Genomic DNA, 17,959 nt, shown 5'->3' on the forward strand with positions numbered 1-17,959 from the left:
TTTGCTCTGTGCCATACTAACTCTCTTCAACCACTGAGTCAATTTAATCAACCACTTCATTTACAATGCTTAGCACCAAATCATTTCTATTACTAAAAACAAATTTCATACCCAATGTAATCTTCTTTGCTACCAAGAATATGACTAAAGATCTAAAGAAACCTCTCCAAACAGAGGAATATCTAAGTTTCTGTGGAGTGGGGGAGGGATAAATTAGGGGTTTGGGATTAACATATACACACTATTATATATAAAGTAAACAACAAGGACCTACTCTATAGCACAGGGAGCTATACTCAATATCTTGTAATAACCTATAATGGAAAAGAATCTGAAAAGAATATATACATACATATATATATATGTATGTGTGTTTGTATATATATCTACATATATACATTAAAAAAAACTGGGGACTTTCCTGGTGGTGCAGTGGTTAAGAATCCGCCTGCCGAAGCAGAAGACACAGGCTCGAGCCCTGGTTGGGGAAGATCCCACATGCCGCGGAGCAACTTAGCCCGTGCGCCGCAACTACTGAGCCTGCACTCTAGAGCCCATTGAGCCACGACTACTGAAGCCCGCGCACCTAGAGCCTGTGCTCCGCAACAAGAGAAGCCACCGCAATGAGAAGCCTGCGCACCGCAATGAAGAGTAGCCCCTGCTCACCGCAACTAGAGAAAGCCCACACGCAGCAACGAAGACCCAATGCAGCCAAATAAATAAATTTATTAGAAAAAAAAAAAAACGGAGTCACTTTGCTATACACCTAAAACTAATACAACACTGTAAATCAACTATACTTCAATAAACCAACCTCATAAGGCAAAAAAAAAGGTAATAAATAAATGAATTTCTAAAATGTCTGACACAATATTAGCACAGCCAGAATAGGGACCAATCTGTCTCATTACGGTTGAAGGGATCCTCACTGACAGTCTCTTGGTATATTATTGATTCTCTTAGCTTCCTACACGAGAGACAGGGTGTACTATGATATTTGAATATTTAGACACTATCCATAATAGGAAAAATTAATTTTTTATCTTGAATAAAATATGACAGTAGTAAAAATTTGGAAAACATGCAGCAATCAGAATGGATAACCAATACAGCCTTGGTGTATTAAAGCATTCGTGCTTTCAAAATGAGAATGAGTGCTATACGCTTATACATACTCTTCATACAGCTACTTATAAGTCTAGAAAGTTACCTACATTTGAAAGATTATAAACAGGATGATGAAGAATTATGAAGGTAAATAGGTGGTACAAACCTATTCCTAAGCTTCTGAAGGACTATTTGGTAATATGTATTCAAAAGACTTTAAAAATTAATATGCCCTTTTATAAAGCAATTTCACATTTAAGAATTTACCCTAAGAATCATTCCAGATGTGCAAAATTATTTAGTTATCTTAATTCTCAACCCCCACTGTTGATAAGAGAAAAAAAAATTAGAAAGTAAAATTCTGACATTTCTGAATAAAATTAAATAAATGACAGACTATCATTAAAAATGTTGGAATACACTTAGACCATCTTTAGAAATATCTGTATTTTCCATAACAATGTGTTATGGAATTTTTTTAAATAAAAATTAATTTCAAAAAGATGATGCTGAATATATAAAACATATGAAAGTAGTCTCAAAATCTAAGAGAATTAAGTGTTATGGGAAAAAAGAATATTACAGAACATTATGTGATATATTTTAGAAAAAGATTACTTCTGCTTTCTGCTTTTGTTTCCTTTACATCACCAAAGTTTACCCTGGCTTCAGAGACTATGCCATAATTCTAGACATTGCTTTTTAAATGTAACATCCAATTAAACTGGTAACACAAGTCCAAATTCAAAAAGGTAAGACAAGAGCTAATTCAGGCAGAAGCTTAGGTACTTTTTCAGAAAGAAAGGATAATATATTAAAAAGAAAACCTAATTTGTTAATTGTTCTTACCGGCAGCGAACATTATGCACTAACGAACATATAGTCACATATACCATACATACTATCATATCTGCCGCAAGAGCTAGGAATTTAACATTGTCAGATGAAGGAACAAACAGGTTAGGTGCCTGATATTCCCATTTTCACAAACCCATGCTGCCCCCTTCTGGAAAATTTTGGAGGCATGTGACAATACAAGTTTAATAAGGTATAATGAAAAGTAATCATTTTTAACTAATCTATTAGAGAACTTAGGCTATATGTTCACACTGAGAAACATATATATTATATATGCTTCAAACTTTATTTTGAAACATTTTCAAAAAATTCTGTTTTGAATAAAATTCTAGCAGCAGCAAAAAGCTGTGATAATCTAATCATCCATGCCAATGGGAGAGGGAAGTAATATTAGATATATATTTACTAAAAGTAAATAAAACACAACACTTTAAAAAGTCACATTTTTTGTTCCCTTCAGTACTCATTCCCGTCACTCTCAAAAGCAAACAGAATCTGAATTTGGTATTTATCTTTCCAATTCAATTTTAATAATTTTACTACCAGCAGCCTTAAAAATATCTGCCCTCCCTTTCAGCTGCTCTCTTCCTCAGACTCCGCAGGCATTGGGCACACTCTTTTGGCCTCCCCTAGCCTAGAGCTCAGATTTTGGAAATTCACCCAAGCCTACCTCTGACAGCTATTCAAATCTGGAAATCATTCTATCTCTAACCTCTCAGTGTTGCTTAAATGTCTCAGTTATTAGAATAAGATTAAACTAAAATGCTATAATTCTGAAGTATTAAAACATAGTATAGGGATTTCCCTGGTGACACAGTGGTTAAGACTCTGCACTCCCAATGCAGGAGGCCTGGGTTCAATCCCTGGTCAGGGAACTAGATCCCACACGCATATCACAGCTAAGAGTTTGCATGCCAACTAAGGAGCCCACGAGCCACAACTAAGGAGGCTGAGAGCCACAAGTAAGGAGCCCACCTGCCGCAACTAAGCCCAGCACAACCAAACAAATAAATAAATATTTTTAAAAATAGTATAAGATATAGAGAACAAACTAGTGGTTACCAGTGGGCAGGGGGACAGAGGGGCAATATAGGAGTGAGGGAGTGGAAGGTACAAACTATCGAGTGTTAAGATAGGCTTAAGCATATATTGTACAACAAGGGGAATATAGCCAATAATTTGTAGTGACTGTAAATGGAAAGAAACCTTTAAAAACTGTATAAAAATTTAAAAATTTTTAAAAAACAGTATAGAAAGTCTCTGTAGGATTATAAAATATTGCACTCAGGATGAAGGGAATGACGTAGCTGGAGAACAAGAGGGAAAAAGAGACTTGCTTTTTATTGATAACCTTTAATACCTTTTGCATTTTATATACCTATTTATAAAATATTTTAAGACATTACAGTAAATAATATTCCAAGTGCAGATGAAAACAGTAAGGCACTTAAAATTTTAACAAGCCTGTTTTTAAAAAGAATTTTCTAAAAAGTCTTCTATATGAGTATTTGAAGTGGCAGTCTTATTTAATAATAATATGAAGGTTTCATTTTAAATTTGAATTCTATTAAAACTGCCTAAGAACCACCACATTTGAATAGCAATATATAAGATCAAAACCACTCTTTTAAAAGCAATAAGCACAACTTGGAATGACAAACAAAAATGGCACAGAACTCTCTTTTATATTTATAGTATATATATTGTATTGCTATATAATATTCAAATACTATTTTAGTAGATAGTTTCATTTCTGTTTCCTTTCATATATATTTCATATATATATATAGTACACATACCTTTCATACCTATATACATTATATGTATATATTTCTTTCATATGTATGGATAGTACATTTTGTTTTCTTAAGAAACCAAACCACACAAAAAAATAAAAAGCCACCTCAAACTTAATTTTTTCCTCTACATTCCATAATCTTAAGGAGAAAGAAATAGAGACAGCACATAGCCTAATAATAGAGATCTCAAAACTGCAAGTTCTACCACCCCTCATGAAGTCAATATACAGTTAGTCAAATCTCACAGGATTTTTTGAGAGTTTACCAAAGCTCTTTGTTTCTCTGAGTACCTATGATATGCCCCTGCCCTTATCCACCAAAGCATTTGGTTAGGATCTCTCCTTTACCATTTATAGTCAGCCTTGTAACAGGCTTACTTAAATACTTGCCTGACTCTCCTCCTAAAATATAAGTTTATATTTCTTGGAACAATGAAATGCATTACTTGGCAGATAGTAATACTGCCAAAAAAAACTTGCAGAATTTTTGTCAATAACTCTTTGGCACTATACAATCCTGAATTACTTCAATATTTCCTATCTCAAAGGATATTTTCAGGAAACTTTTAAATTTTTTTACTGTATTTTAATTCTTTAAAATAATCTGTATCATATGAAAGTTAAATCTCAGTTAACTAGACTATTCAGGGAATCAAACTCAATTTCAAAGCACTTTGACTAAATGGAGCTTTACTATTTGGGAAAAAATAAATAAAATTCCTCTAAAAAATGAAAAACAAAAACCTTCAATGTACAATAAACATAAAATCTATTCAGTGCAGGTACTCTACATAACACTATAGGAAATGTTTATCATCTATGAACATGTCAAAATTTTTAAATAATTAAAACTCCCATTAATAAAAGAATAGAGAAAGTTTATTAACAGTAAAGTGTATAGAACCACTGAGTCTGGCACTAAAGTAATACTAATCTATAGCAAGAATTTGGAAAGATTTCAGGTAAAAAAATGCTAAAAGAGCACAAAAATGAAGGAGCGGGGAAAGAAAGGATGACAAAGAAACACCTAGACAGTAGACAAGTAAGATGTACATGTGTGTGGAGTTGTGAAAGGGCGTATAGTCTGTCCTCAAAGCTCATCTCCAGCCGCAGCATCCTTTCTACCCAGCAGGCAGGATTTCATTTTTCATTCACTGTCTACCAAAGCCAGGAGACAATGATTTTGCTCAGTTTTAACAACTTCCTATATTTTGGTAAACATGAAATGACCACAAATTAAGAAAGAAAAATTCATCATAATTGTACATTCTTAATTACAATTTAAGTCATTTTTAAAATGCAACCAACATTTCTCTGTTTTAGAACATCTTTCCCTGGGGTAAAAAAAAAAAATTGCAAGAAATCAAAACTCAACTTCTTTCCCAATCTACCTAAGATAAAAACCAAAACCCTATTCTAATCAAAAAAGCAGATGACAAACTTTTCAGTATTTATCTTTAATCATACAGTTGGAAAATATTTATAATCTTCCAACTACCAGATCAATTTAAAGTAAAAGTTTTTTTTGCTAAAAGAAAATGACATTGGATCAATTTATGAGGACAATTCTAGTATTAAAATCAGCATATGATGTTGTTAACTCTAATCTCAGCAAAATAGTCATCTGCTAAACATTTAGCAAATATCAAATTCTTAGCTTTTTATTAATCAGTTAGGCTCTTTGATTTTCAAACATATTAGCTGCTGGACCTAAAACTACCAGCTAAATGAATAGCTTAATAACTAGGCAGGCATTATTTACTGTCAAATTATCACAAAGCTAAAAGCAAATTTATCTTCATCAGTACTTTTGAAAGTTAATTAAAAACAAGAAAATTCTACTGTTAAGCCTATAATGAGTAAATTATTTTCCAAGTACCAGGCTTCCTTGTCTGTGTCTCTCTTCTTCGTATTTCCCAGGCAACTAGCACCTCTGGTGAGCACCTAGTCTAGTAAGGAGACCATTCTCTATTTAGTTGCATGTATGTCTATTAGGTAGCTTTTACTCACTACAGATTATTTCTAAATGCAGTTGATCAAAAAAATTTTATTATATTAAATACCCACTTGAAATTTTTAAAAAAGAAACCAGAAAATGTTCTCATATAAATATGTAAGCTAAAAAATATATTAATGTAGTTCAAAAAGAAAACATGACCTTATGGAAACCACTCAAAAAAACTTTCCTTTTAATACCTGTAATTAAAAAAATACACACACACACACACACACACACACACACACTCTAGTTAATTTTCAGTGTTTTATTCTTATGAAAACAAAAACCAGCCAAATTAGAAATGGTTGCACTAAACTGAAATAAAATAATCTAAATTATCAATGTCAGCATCAAAAAATTAGATATTTCCCCAAATTTGCAGTCAGAGATCAAAAAACTCATGTTTTAGTATGGGGCATTAAGTACTGTTAAATAAAATTTAGGGCAGGGGTTCTAACAGTGCTATAACTTAGTATAATGACAATGATATGTATTTCACTAAAATAGACATACAATTGGTTATTTAAATAAATACACAATAATTTTTCTCAGTGATGAAGATTAAAATAAATGAACAACCAACTGGGAAGCAAGAAAAAGGCAAAAAAATTTTTAAAAGAAGGAAGAGGATAATTAAGTATCTGAATTTTCAAATCTGGCAGGGGAAAAAACGAGAGAGAGAGACACTGGTACTAGAACCTCCTATAACATCACCAGTATCAAGTCAAATGAAATCTAGCACTGGCAGAACATGGCAGATAACACACATGACCAGGAAGATTAAGTAAGTAGAAAGGCCAAGGAAGATTTTCTGAGCTTTGAAATGAGACTCCTTGTGAATACTGGATCAGATACAGAAGTCAAATGCTTTTCATTTCAGTAAAACCATAACTGGTGATGCTGTAGGGATTATGATAAGCATGAAATATGTGTGCAAGAAGACGGTGTGTCTGTGTGTTTGTGTATGTGTGTGCACACACACGTGTGAATGTGTGGGCATAGTGATGATGCCAACAGAAGTGGCTAATCACATGAACAAGTTCATGATTAACAAACTAATATAAATTATGGGTCTGTTATTCATCCATCCTAAATTCTCCTAAAATCTCCTATTTCTAAAATTATTAGGCTGTTTATATTTGACATCATGGCCTAACCTACACGCACATCACTAAGAAAGCAATCTGCTTTCACAAAGGTATGTACAAAATTTTCCAAAATCATTTTCAGTGCCTGTTATACTTTCCCTTGTCACAATAATTGTTTATTTAAACGAACTCCAGGGAATTTCCTGGCAGTCCAGTGGTTAGGACTCAGTGCTTTCACTGCCGGGGCCCAGGTTTGACCCTTGGTCAGGAAACTAAGATCCCACAAGCTGCACGGCGCAGCCACAAAAAAATATAAAAATAAACGAACTCTATTTATAAGTAATGAGAAGTATTTTGCTTCAAACTACCAAAGTATACGTTTACTATCTTTTTGCTCAGATGAAGCTGAAAATAATGAGATTAGAGAATGACTTTGGGGATACTTAAAGTACTTTAGAACAAAAAATTGAAACTTCAGTAAACATATTCTAAATTACTACTACATTTCGGGGACAAGCTATTTAGGAGCTAATAACAGGAAAAAAAACTATGTGCATCTTCTACGTCTATGTGCCCGATGGTAATAATTGTAACTTTGTCTAAACATCACATTACCACTGTTTAGTTTTTAAATTAAAAGCATTTTTTAATTGTCACATTTTAAGTTACTCTGGATTTCATTTATATTAAGCCTGATAGCAACACAACTTGACTCTACCACAGTGAAACAATCTTTCGTGATCTAACTTACACTGCAGTTTTCAGGTGGAATCAGAAGCTGAGTAATCTCGCCACCATGGACACAGAAGATGTGTTTCATTTCTCCAGAAAAAATGTCCCAAATTATGACCGAAAAATCCACGCCTCCAGATATCAGATACCTTTGATCATAACGAGCTGAGACCTGATGCGGATACAACAAACACGTGACTTTGTTCCGATGACCACGGAGTGTCCTGTGAGGTGGCCAACCTGTGAACGAGGTTTTGGATTTAGCTATACATTTTATCATCGAAAAGGCTTCTAGTTTCCTAGAACTGCTCTGTAGTTCTAGAAATACAGTAGCTACATACCACATGAGACTACTGAACTCTTGCAGTGTGGCTAGAGTGGATTCATATGTGCTATGAATGTAAAATATACATGAGATTTCAAAGACTTAGCACCGAAAAAATGTAAAATATCTCATTAGTAATTTTTATATTGATTACAAGTTGAAATGAACATAGTTTTGCTGTACTAGGTTAAAGAAAATATATTATTAAAATTAATTTCTCCTGCTTCATTTTTACTTTTCTTAATGTGCCTATTAGAAAATCACCTATATTGTTACATATATAGTTCTACTGGACAGCATTGTTCTAAAAGATTACCAGTATTACTGATAATATGATAATTACTAGTACACTATATAGGTACCCAATAATAAATGGAATTATTAGCACATATCAAAGAGATAAAATTAGATACCTCTTTATTTACAGTCATTACATGGCGTTTATTCCAATAATAGACACTAAGTACAGTTGATCCTTGAACAACAGAGGTTTGAACTGCACAGGTCCACTTATACGCAGATTTTTTTCAGTAAGTATTTACTATAGTACTACAAAGGGGCAGCTGATTGAATCCAAGGATACAGAGGGCCAACTATAAAGTAACACGCAGATTTTCAACTGTGCAGAGGGTCAGTGCCCCTAACCCCGAGTTGTTCAAGGGTCAACTGGAGGGTACTTTATTAAGTGCACATTAAATTCTCCCAGCTACACTACACACGAACAACTACACGGATTCATTGTATTTGTTAAAAACAAAGAGTGTAGACATTGTCAGGTTCATGGTTACAGAGTTCTCAAAACACTTTAGACACTAGGAGATCTTCAGGATACCTCTGCGGAGCATGTGCTCCCCTTGCAGCAGTTGCACTATGGCTGTCTGCGTGGCAGGTACAATAACGATGCTTCCATCTTCACGGCCACAAACGAGTCGCCCGTGGGCTGGTATGTACACACTTGCGGTCACCTTCAGAGGTTCATTACTATTGGGAATGACACTCAGCTGATCTATAATTCCGGCAGGACAAGGATTCAGTTTATCAAATGCCTCTTGCAAGCTAACAGAAGTTGTCATTTCCAGCTCTGTGGAGGTTTTGTTTGGTACAAAAGAAAAACATTTAGGTATTTTAGAAAAAAACACTAAACATATAAAAATAAATGTGCTTACAGATGATTCAGTAATATACCAAAGAATAACTGTCATCAACTATAATTCTAAGAAGAAAATGACATATGTACATTATGAATTTGCTACACAGTGACTGGTATTTAGGTTGTTAAATTTAAAAAATTGAGAAATTACTGCAAGTGATTTACTAGTACTTCCTGTACCTTCCTGTTTATCAGGTGTGTCTGATATGTTCCAAATATTCAATCTTCCAGAAGAATCACCCTGAATCAATAGTTTGTGGAAGTATTCCTTACATCCATAGAAGAACCGAGTAACAGGAGGACAAATTAGCAACTGTAAAAAAAAAAATTTGTTCAAATACCCTTAGCTATCTTTTTAAACAAAATATTCCACACATTAACATTTTTTCAGATTAGGGTGTTAAGTACTTTGCCTCGGTACCAGAGTAAAAAAAAAAAGTGCATTTATAGAATGAGTATTCAATAATATTTTAATTAATTTTGTAGCACTGAAACATATCAACTAATACCCAAATCCAGCACATAGAACACAAATGAAAACTAAATTTATAGTCTTTCTCTAGAATTAATATTTTTATTCTTTTTCTCTGCTTTGTAAAAACCACAATGCAATTATTTGTCTGCTATTAAGCAATTAATACAAAGATATACCCCTCGCTACCAAAAAGAAAATTCTCCACTTAAAAGGTCAAAAGGGGAGAACAGGCTAATCTGAGCTTTCTGCCCATCCCTGATTAGTCTCCAAGAGTAGATGCAAAACTAAACTACCAAGCTTGTACAACTAGAGGATTCTTTTTTTTTTTATGAGAATATTTTTCAACTAATGGCATGATACTTGATGACATTTACATAATCCACTTGAACCTAGCCTGATTTGCTATAAACTACTAGGAACAAAAACCATTCATTAGGGTGTTGTGTATACTTTCATTTTTAAAACAAATTATTTCTCTGCTTAAGATCCTGTGTCTTCAGTGAGACCACTTATTTGAAAATACTAAATAGTGGTGGACTCCTAAATTTAAAGTTTAGATTATTAATATACTAAAACTGGAGCATTAAAGCATAGAAGCTCATCTTAAAAAGCAGTAAAAAATAGACTTCAGTGTTTAAACATATAGTTAACAAATAATCCGTATTCGGTATCAGTTGTTTCCTAAAAAGCATTATCCTATAGAAATTATATGCATTAAGCATAGTTAATTACTTGATTTAACTTAAAGCTTGAAAATTACTAAAAGTTTTAATTGATAAACAACATGCTTAACTAGGAAAAGCTGCTACAACAGCTGTAATAACCAGTATTTCATATTTCAATGTGTATCTAACACCACACAGTACATATATTTTAATTTAAAATGTTATTGGGGAGCTGATACATAAAGAAACACGGCATGTATTTGTTTTGTTTCGTGTTTTTTTGTGGGTTTTTTTTGGCCATGCCGAGCAGCTTGCAAGATCTTAGTTCCCTGACCAGGGATTGAACCCAGGCCCCAGCAATGAAAGTGCTGGGACCACCAGGGAAATCCCATCATGTATGTTTTTTATATAAGTCATTATCTCTTGATTTAAATAGAAGTGACTATCTTGTTTGGAGAGCAGTAAGTAGGAGTTTAAGTTAAGAGACTAAAGGACAGGTCATAGAGGATCTTAATTGTACATGGATATATAAATTCTATATATTCAAAATATTCACGTAAAAATTAATTCCCTTCCCCTCGCCATCTCTCCACATAAAGATGGAACAAAATGTTCAGAATGAAAAAGCTGTGGAAACCTAGAACTTGAGTAAAGGAAACTTTATTTCCAAAACCAAAGCTTCTTTCTTAATGCTCAAAGAATAGAGAGTTGAGAACCCAGTACTAAGGGCATTTCAACTTTAAACTGACATTAAGTAGGTTCTTAGAAGTCATAATAAATTTGATTTTTATAGGGAAAAAAATGTCTTTTTTCTTTATTTTTAATGCCTAATGATTTAAATCACTACATGGTTTTGGGGAGATACTGCAATACCTTGTTCAAATAATAATCAGTCAGCATTATTACATAATTATCTTTGTGCTTCTAAAATTATATCTCTCACTATGTTTATAACTGCATGAGTATAAAATCAATTTATGCCATCAATATGAATTTTATCAAAAAGTCATTGCCACTTTGTAATCAGTATAAGACCATTTTTATTCCTGGAGAAAAGTGACTGCTACATTATAGGCATATTATAAGCAAATCTGAAAACTGTGCTTATAATAACTGACCATGTCAAAATGTTTTAGAGTATCTAACACACAGCCTTGAATTGTACTGAATCTTTCAAATGCTTAGCTACCAAAGACACCAATAAATATAGTTGTAAAAATTTTTCAACATAACTACCAATTATAAATGATACCTGAAGAATTTTACCTCTTTATCTGTTCGATCCAAGAGGCTATGTTGTACCGGAGGAACTAAATTTTCAACTGCTTTCCCCACATCACTGCGGAATGAATCACTAGCTGGAAGGCAACTGAAAATGAGAAAACTACAACATTCAGTAAAAATACTGACATTAAATATTTTATCATACCATATGATGACTTTTTTTGACAACGGACAAAATATGGATATTTTAATTATAGTTAATTTAATATCGGCATGAAAAAATTAAATAATTAATGTTACTAACATACTCTACTTCAAATAAAAACTCCACCTAATTTTTGTGCTTAGAAATTAAACCTCAATTACAAATCTAACTTAAGTTCTCAAGTTTTTTACCTAAATTAAATATTTATACTTTCTACATTTTCATACTTTCAGGTTATACCCCAAATTCAGAAACTTTTGCTTTCAATTAAAGTCCTAACATTATTTATTGAATACCTGGCAGGTAGTTTGTAAATATAACTTTGCCCATTTTCAGTCCAAATGATGACTTTATCTGCCGAGACAAAGTCACCTCCAGTCCACGTCTGTCCATTTTCACTCGGACCTGAGCACAACAGGGAGTAGTCCCCAGCATCAAATACCTACGAGGAATAAGAGATTCGCGATCGTTTTCAAAACCATAAAACAAAATAAGACAATTTAACCATATAAAAACTGGAAACCTCTTTTTGGCAGTAACTGAGAAAGTCATGTTGGTGGGTTGCAATACCATCTACATGTTGTTTTCGTATGCGTTTCCCTGACGATTAATGAAACTGAACACCTTTCTACACATTTACTGGTCACCTGGCTTTCCTCTCTTGTGAAATGTTTTTGTTTGTTTTCCTATTGGGTTGTCGGTGCTTTTCTTCTTGACCTGTAGAAGTTGTTTTTTATCAATAATAGATGAGTCCCTCATCATAGTGTACACCATAGCTATCTTCTCTCACTCTTTGGTTGTCTTTTTTTTTTTAATACATCTTTACTGGAGTATAATTGCTTCACAATACCATGTTAGCTTCTGTTGCACAACAAAGCAAATCAGCCATATACATACACATGTCCCCATATCCCCTCTCTCGTAAGCCTCCCTCCCTGTGCTATGCTGCTGCTTCCCACCAGCCAACTATTTTACATTCCGTAGTGTATATACGTCAATGCTATTCTCACTTCGCCCCAGCTTCACCCTCCCACCCCATGTCATCAAGTCCATTCTCTATGTCTACCTCTTTATTCCTGCCCTGCAACTAGGTTCATCAGTACCACTTTTTTTTTTTTTAGATTCCATATATATGCATTAGTAAGTCTTTCTGACTTACTTCACTCTGTATGACAGACTCTAGGTCCATCCACCTCACTACAAATAACTCAATTTCATTTCTTTTTATGGCTGAGTAATATTCCATTGTATATATGTGCCACATCTTCTTTATCCATTCATCTGATGATGGACACTTAAGTTGCTTCCATCTCCTGGCTGTTGTAAATAGAGCTGCAATGAACATTGTGGTACATGACTCTTTTTGAATTATGGTTCTCCCAGGGTATATGCCCAGCAGTGGGATTGCTGGGTCATACTATTTTCCACAGTGGTTGTATCAATTTATATTCCCACCAACAGTGTAGGAGGGTTCCGTTTTCAACACACCCTTTCCAGCATTTATTGTTTCTAGCTTTTTTGATAATGGCCATTCTGATCAGTGTGAGGTGATACCTCATTGTAGTTTTGATTTGCATTTTTCTAATAATTAGTGATGTTGAGCATCTTTTCATGTGCCTCTTGGCCATCTGTATGCCTTCCTTGTGAAATGTCTATTCAGGTCTTCTGCCCATTTTTTAACTGGATTGTTTGTTTTTTTGATATTGAGCTCCATGAGCTGTTTGTATATTATGGAGATTAATCCTTTGTTGTTTCATTTGCAAATATTTTCTCCCATTCTAAGGGCTGTCTCTTTGTCTTGTTAATGGTTTCTTTTGCTGTGCAAAAGCTTTTAAGTTTAATTAAGTCCCAATTTTTAATATTTGTTTTTATTTCTGTTACTCTAGCAGGTGGGTCAAAAAAGATTTTGCTGTGGTTTATGTCAGAGTGTTTTTCCTATGTTTTCCTCTAAGAGTTTTATAGTATCTGGTCTTACATTTAAGTCTTTAATCCATCTGGAGTTTATTTTTGTGTATGGTGTTAGGTAGTGTTCTAATTTCATTCTTTTACATGTAGTTGTCCAGTTTTCCTAGCACCACTTACTGAAGCACTGTCTTTTCTCCATTGTATGTTCTTGCCTCCTTTGTCATAAATTAGGTGCCCAGATGTGCGTGGGTTTATCTCTGGGCATTCTATCCTGTACCATTGATCTAGTCTTTTCACTCTTGTGTGTGCACTTAAGAGAAGGTTGATCTCACATGATTATAAAATGCTGATAATGGGCACACAAGAAACTGGTATTAGCTACTGCCTCTGGGGAGGGGAAGGAAAGTGCCCTGGGGAAAAGGGTGTATATTTTTCACTGTATCTTCTTGCACTTTGTTTTACTTCTATTTGGATGTGTTTTAAGTTTTAAGACAAAGGAAGGATCCCATATGGCCTACTACAACTAAGCAGCTGCTAGCTTTTCTTCTCTAATCTTATTCCCAAACAACAGTCATATGGTAAGGCTGTCCACTCTGAGACAGGATAGCGCAGTAGTAATGAGAGCAGCTGCTGCAGTCAGGCTGCCTGAGTTGTATAACCTTAGTCACTTGTACAACCACCACCACTTGTATAACCTTAGCCAAGTTATTTATCCCCCCTACGCCTCAGTTGCCTCATCTGTGAAATGGGCGAAGCCACAATCCCTACTGTGGCAGGCGGCCTCTTTAAAATGGCCCCACCGATCCCTGACTCCTGGTAGTATTAGGATCCTCACGTAATCCTCTCCCTTGAGTACAGGCGGCATTTTGTGACGGTTTCTAGAGAACTGAATGTGGCAGAGGTAACGGGATCTCAGCTCTAAGATTAGGTGGGTCTTGGCTACACCTTCTCTTGCTCACTTTTTTTTTTTTTTTTTTTTTTTGCCACGTTGTGCAGCATGTGTGGCATCTTAGTTCCCCGGCCACGGATTGAACCTGTGCCCCCTGAACGGGGAGCATGAAGTCTTAACCACAGGACCGCCAAGGAAGTCCCTCTGACTCACTTATTCTGAGGAAGGGCAGCTCCTGTGTTGTGAGCTGTCCTAATGGAGAGGCCCACACGGCAAAGAACTAAGGTCTCCAGCCAACAGTTGATAGGACCTGAGGCCTGTCAACCACCAGGTAGGTTTGGAAGCAGACCCTCTCCTAGGTGAGCCGTGGGATGAGGTAGTCATCCCGGTCAAAACCTTCATCACAGTCTGCGAGAGACCCTGGGCCAGAGGTACCCAGCCAAGCCATGCCCAGATTCCTGACCCACAGAAACCCAAATTCCTGACCAAAAACAGATGATTCAAATTTGTTGTTTTAAGTGACTAACTTTTGAAGTAATTTGTTACGCAGGATTAGATAACTAATATACCACCCCTTGGAGAGTTATTTCCAAATAATACATGGAAAGCTTTGAAAAGTATGCTAGGCACAGAGCAGAGCAAGTGATCAAAACTTGATGGCTCTTTTTCTATTATGGAAATATTAAAGTCTGGCAATGTGAAAGTAATATATACCTTCCATCATTAGCTCTTTAATGACAGAAGACCTTGCCAACTCCAAAATGTCAGAAAAGAATGGCAATTGGGATAATAACAACCTACAAAGATACAGCCAACTTGCAGAAAACTCACCACCATTGCCCATGCTGTACTGACAAGATGATGAAAAATATGGTAGCAAAAGGCAGAAATTAAGATCAACAGAACTAACAACCATTAACTGAATCATTCTATGAACCAAAACAAAAAAGGTAACTATATACAGCCAAATTCCATACCTCAAAATATGATATCAAAATCAGACCTAATGTTTCAAATATTCTAACACCAAGCTCCGCCTTACAATCTTCTTCGGAAGTCTGATAAACCAATATCACGAAGGGCAAAATTACAATTTCTTACTTATGTAGTTTATCTTACCCTCCAATACTTGGAGCACACAACCAGAAGCGACCTCTGTGTGAATGCACAAAAAGAGATGCTTTGGCAATTCTGACAATAAATTGGTTTGGACTCCTCTTCAAATATTGGCTCAGTATCCTGAAAAGAGAAAGATCTGTAAACCTTTAGGACTGGCTGGGTCGTCAGTTAAAATTATCACACAATGATAAAGAAAACAAAATGAAATAAAGGCATCTCTTGATATGTTCATTAATTTAGCCCCTCACATGAGAACCAAGGTAGTAAAAAGCAGCAAAGATATACTCTAAAATCCTCTGGGTACAACATCTTTGCTACAAAGCTACTTAAGATTAAAATACTACTGTGAGTCAGAGTGTCATCACTGGCAATGACAGATGATAAAAATTTGAGTCAATCCTAATTTTTATAGTTACATGTGCTTGTAGGTTAAAAAAAACCTCATCAATTCCTGCACTTTCTCCCAGATTCAATGTCTAAAAATTCCCTAACTGAAGATATTATTATCTATATTGCCAGAACATTGATCTGCCTTTCTTATTGCTAAAAAGTAACAAGGAATTCAAGTCCAAAGAACTCAGAGGACTAAAACCTGCTTTATATCTTCTTTGTGGTGGTTTGCTTTTTTTTTTTCCCCTCAAGCAAACTACCTTTTAACTTCAAATTTAAACAGAAGCAGTTGAGGAAAATCCTCTTCTGTGTTTCTCTACTTCAGATCCTGCACAGCATGTTTCTCTGCTTTGCATCCTTGATAAGGCAGATATCTACCCTCAAAAGGGAAAAAAAATAATTCACGTACAGAGAGAGCATACTAGGGGACTCTTCTATACTATGTCAATAAGACTATTGAAAAGAATAGCTTTTTCCTTCCTCTTTAAGTAAAAAAGAGAAGGGGCCTAAAATGTAAGACTCCATAAGAACAGAAACAGAGAACTGACTTCCAGCCTCATTTGTCTCACCTGCAGGCCACTTATTTCCGAGGTAACAATCCACACCTTCAAGATGCCCGTCACTGAGAGCGCCACCACAGTGTCCTCTACACCAAGAAGGAAAAAGAAGGCAGTTACAAGCACAACATGCTTTCTTTTTAAACAATAATATGGTTACAACAGTGACATGGACCATGGTTTGCTTTTTTTGTTGTTTTGTTTTCTTCCATCACCCTCCCTATCCCACTCCACCCCTCTAGGTGGTCACAAAGCACCGAGCTGATCTCCCTTTGCTATGCAGCTGCTTCCCCCTAGTTTTCTCAGGGTATATGCCCAGTAGTGGGATTGTTGGGTCGTATGGTAGTTCTATTTTTAGTTTTTTAAGGAGCCTCCATACTGTTCTCCATAGTGGCTGTATCAATTTACATTCCCACCAACAGTACAGGAGGGTTCCCTTTTCTCCACCCTCTCCAGCATTTATTGTTTGCAGATTTTTTGATGATGGCCATTCTGAGCGGTGTGAGATGATAACTCATTGTAGTTTTGATTTGCATTTCTCTAATGATTAGTGATGTTGAGCATTCTTTCATGTGTTTGTAGTGGTTTGCTTTAATGAAATTAAATAATAGCATGTTTTACAATTAGCATGAAAACCTAATTCTATATTTTATGAAATAACGGAGAACTGATTTCAAAACAGGTTAATGAAGATGATCAAAGATTTGGAGTTCAAGGAAAAGTTTTTTTTAGCTGCTTCATTTATTTCTAACTTACAAGTTTTAATAATTTCAAGTGTTCTTGATTACTAGGCTAAAAAATTACTTTTTAAAAAAATTTTAAGAATTTAAGAAACTAAAAATAAAACACACAACTTTTATTCTTCAAAGTTCACTTTTATTTATTCATCATGGGGGAGCTCAGTCACCTTCTTTCTTCAGGGCACACATTTCCGCTTTCCCCACCTCCCTCGCCGCCATTTTATTGCACACCACACCCTCCACAGGCCATGATCAAGAGACAGACATGACATAAAACCCAAATTCATCAGCTTCGGGTGAGGGAGCAGTCACAGCACATTCGTGAACTCCGAGAGGAGGGGCATTAGATAGCAGTCTAATGCAGGCTCCAGAGTGAGGGAGTATGCGTTAAAATCACATTTTCTTCACTAATTAACCAATGAACTGTGCATAACTTAACTAACGTCTCCTAAATTCCATGTGCTTATCTGTAAGCAAATGTAAATGAATAAAGTAACGACAGTACCTACGTTAATGGTCCGTTATGAGAATTAAGACACACCACAGGTATAGCCCTCAACACATCAATAAAAATAAGTTGTTACTGTTATTTAAAAAACAGGGTTTGCTACATTTCAGTACAAACTTTACTTGTACTGCCTGGCTCCACAGGCAAGGTAAAGCACTGAAATGCACTGATTACAATTCCACAACCTCTGTACAAAGAGGCTAGAACAACTACTCACAAGTCTGT

General features: G+C 35.1%; 1 protein-coding gene across 1 annotated transcript in view; it reads right to left on the bottom strand.

Moving 5' to 3' along the window:
* WDR7 (WD repeat domain 7) overlaps window positions 1-17,959 on the bottom strand; it is a gene marked incomplete at its 3' end in the record, with an annotated part of 264,187 nt that overhangs the window by 212,903 nt on the left and 33,325 nt on the right. Inside the window, exons 6-12 of the mRNA XM_024761840.1 lie at window positions 16,499-16,575; window positions 15,540-15,659; window positions 11,923-12,068; window positions 11,464-11,566; window positions 9,238-9,370; window positions 8,740-8,988; window positions 7,602-7,822 (exon numbers count right to left, since the gene is read on the bottom strand). Of these exons, the coding sequence (XP_024617608.1) occupies window positions 7,602-7,822; window positions 8,740-8,988; window positions 9,238-9,370; window positions 11,464-11,566; window positions 11,923-12,068; window positions 15,540-15,659; window positions 16,499-16,575 (1,049 nt within the window). The remainder of the gene's footprint in view (window positions 1-7,601; window positions 7,823-8,739; window positions 8,989-9,237; window positions 9,371-11,463; window positions 11,567-11,922; window positions 12,069-15,539; window positions 15,660-16,498; window positions 16,576-17,959) is intronic.

The sequence above is a fragment of the Neophocaena asiaeorientalis genome, unplaced genomic scaffold (genome assembly GCF_003031525.2).
Source record: "Neophocaena asiaeorientalis asiaeorientalis breed wild unplaced genomic scaffold, Neophocaena_asiaeorientalis_V1.1 scaffold1217, whole genome shotgun sequence".
Lineage (NCBI taxonomy): Eukaryota > Metazoa > Chordata > Mammalia > Artiodactyla > Phocoenidae > Neophocaena > Neophocaena asiaeorientalis.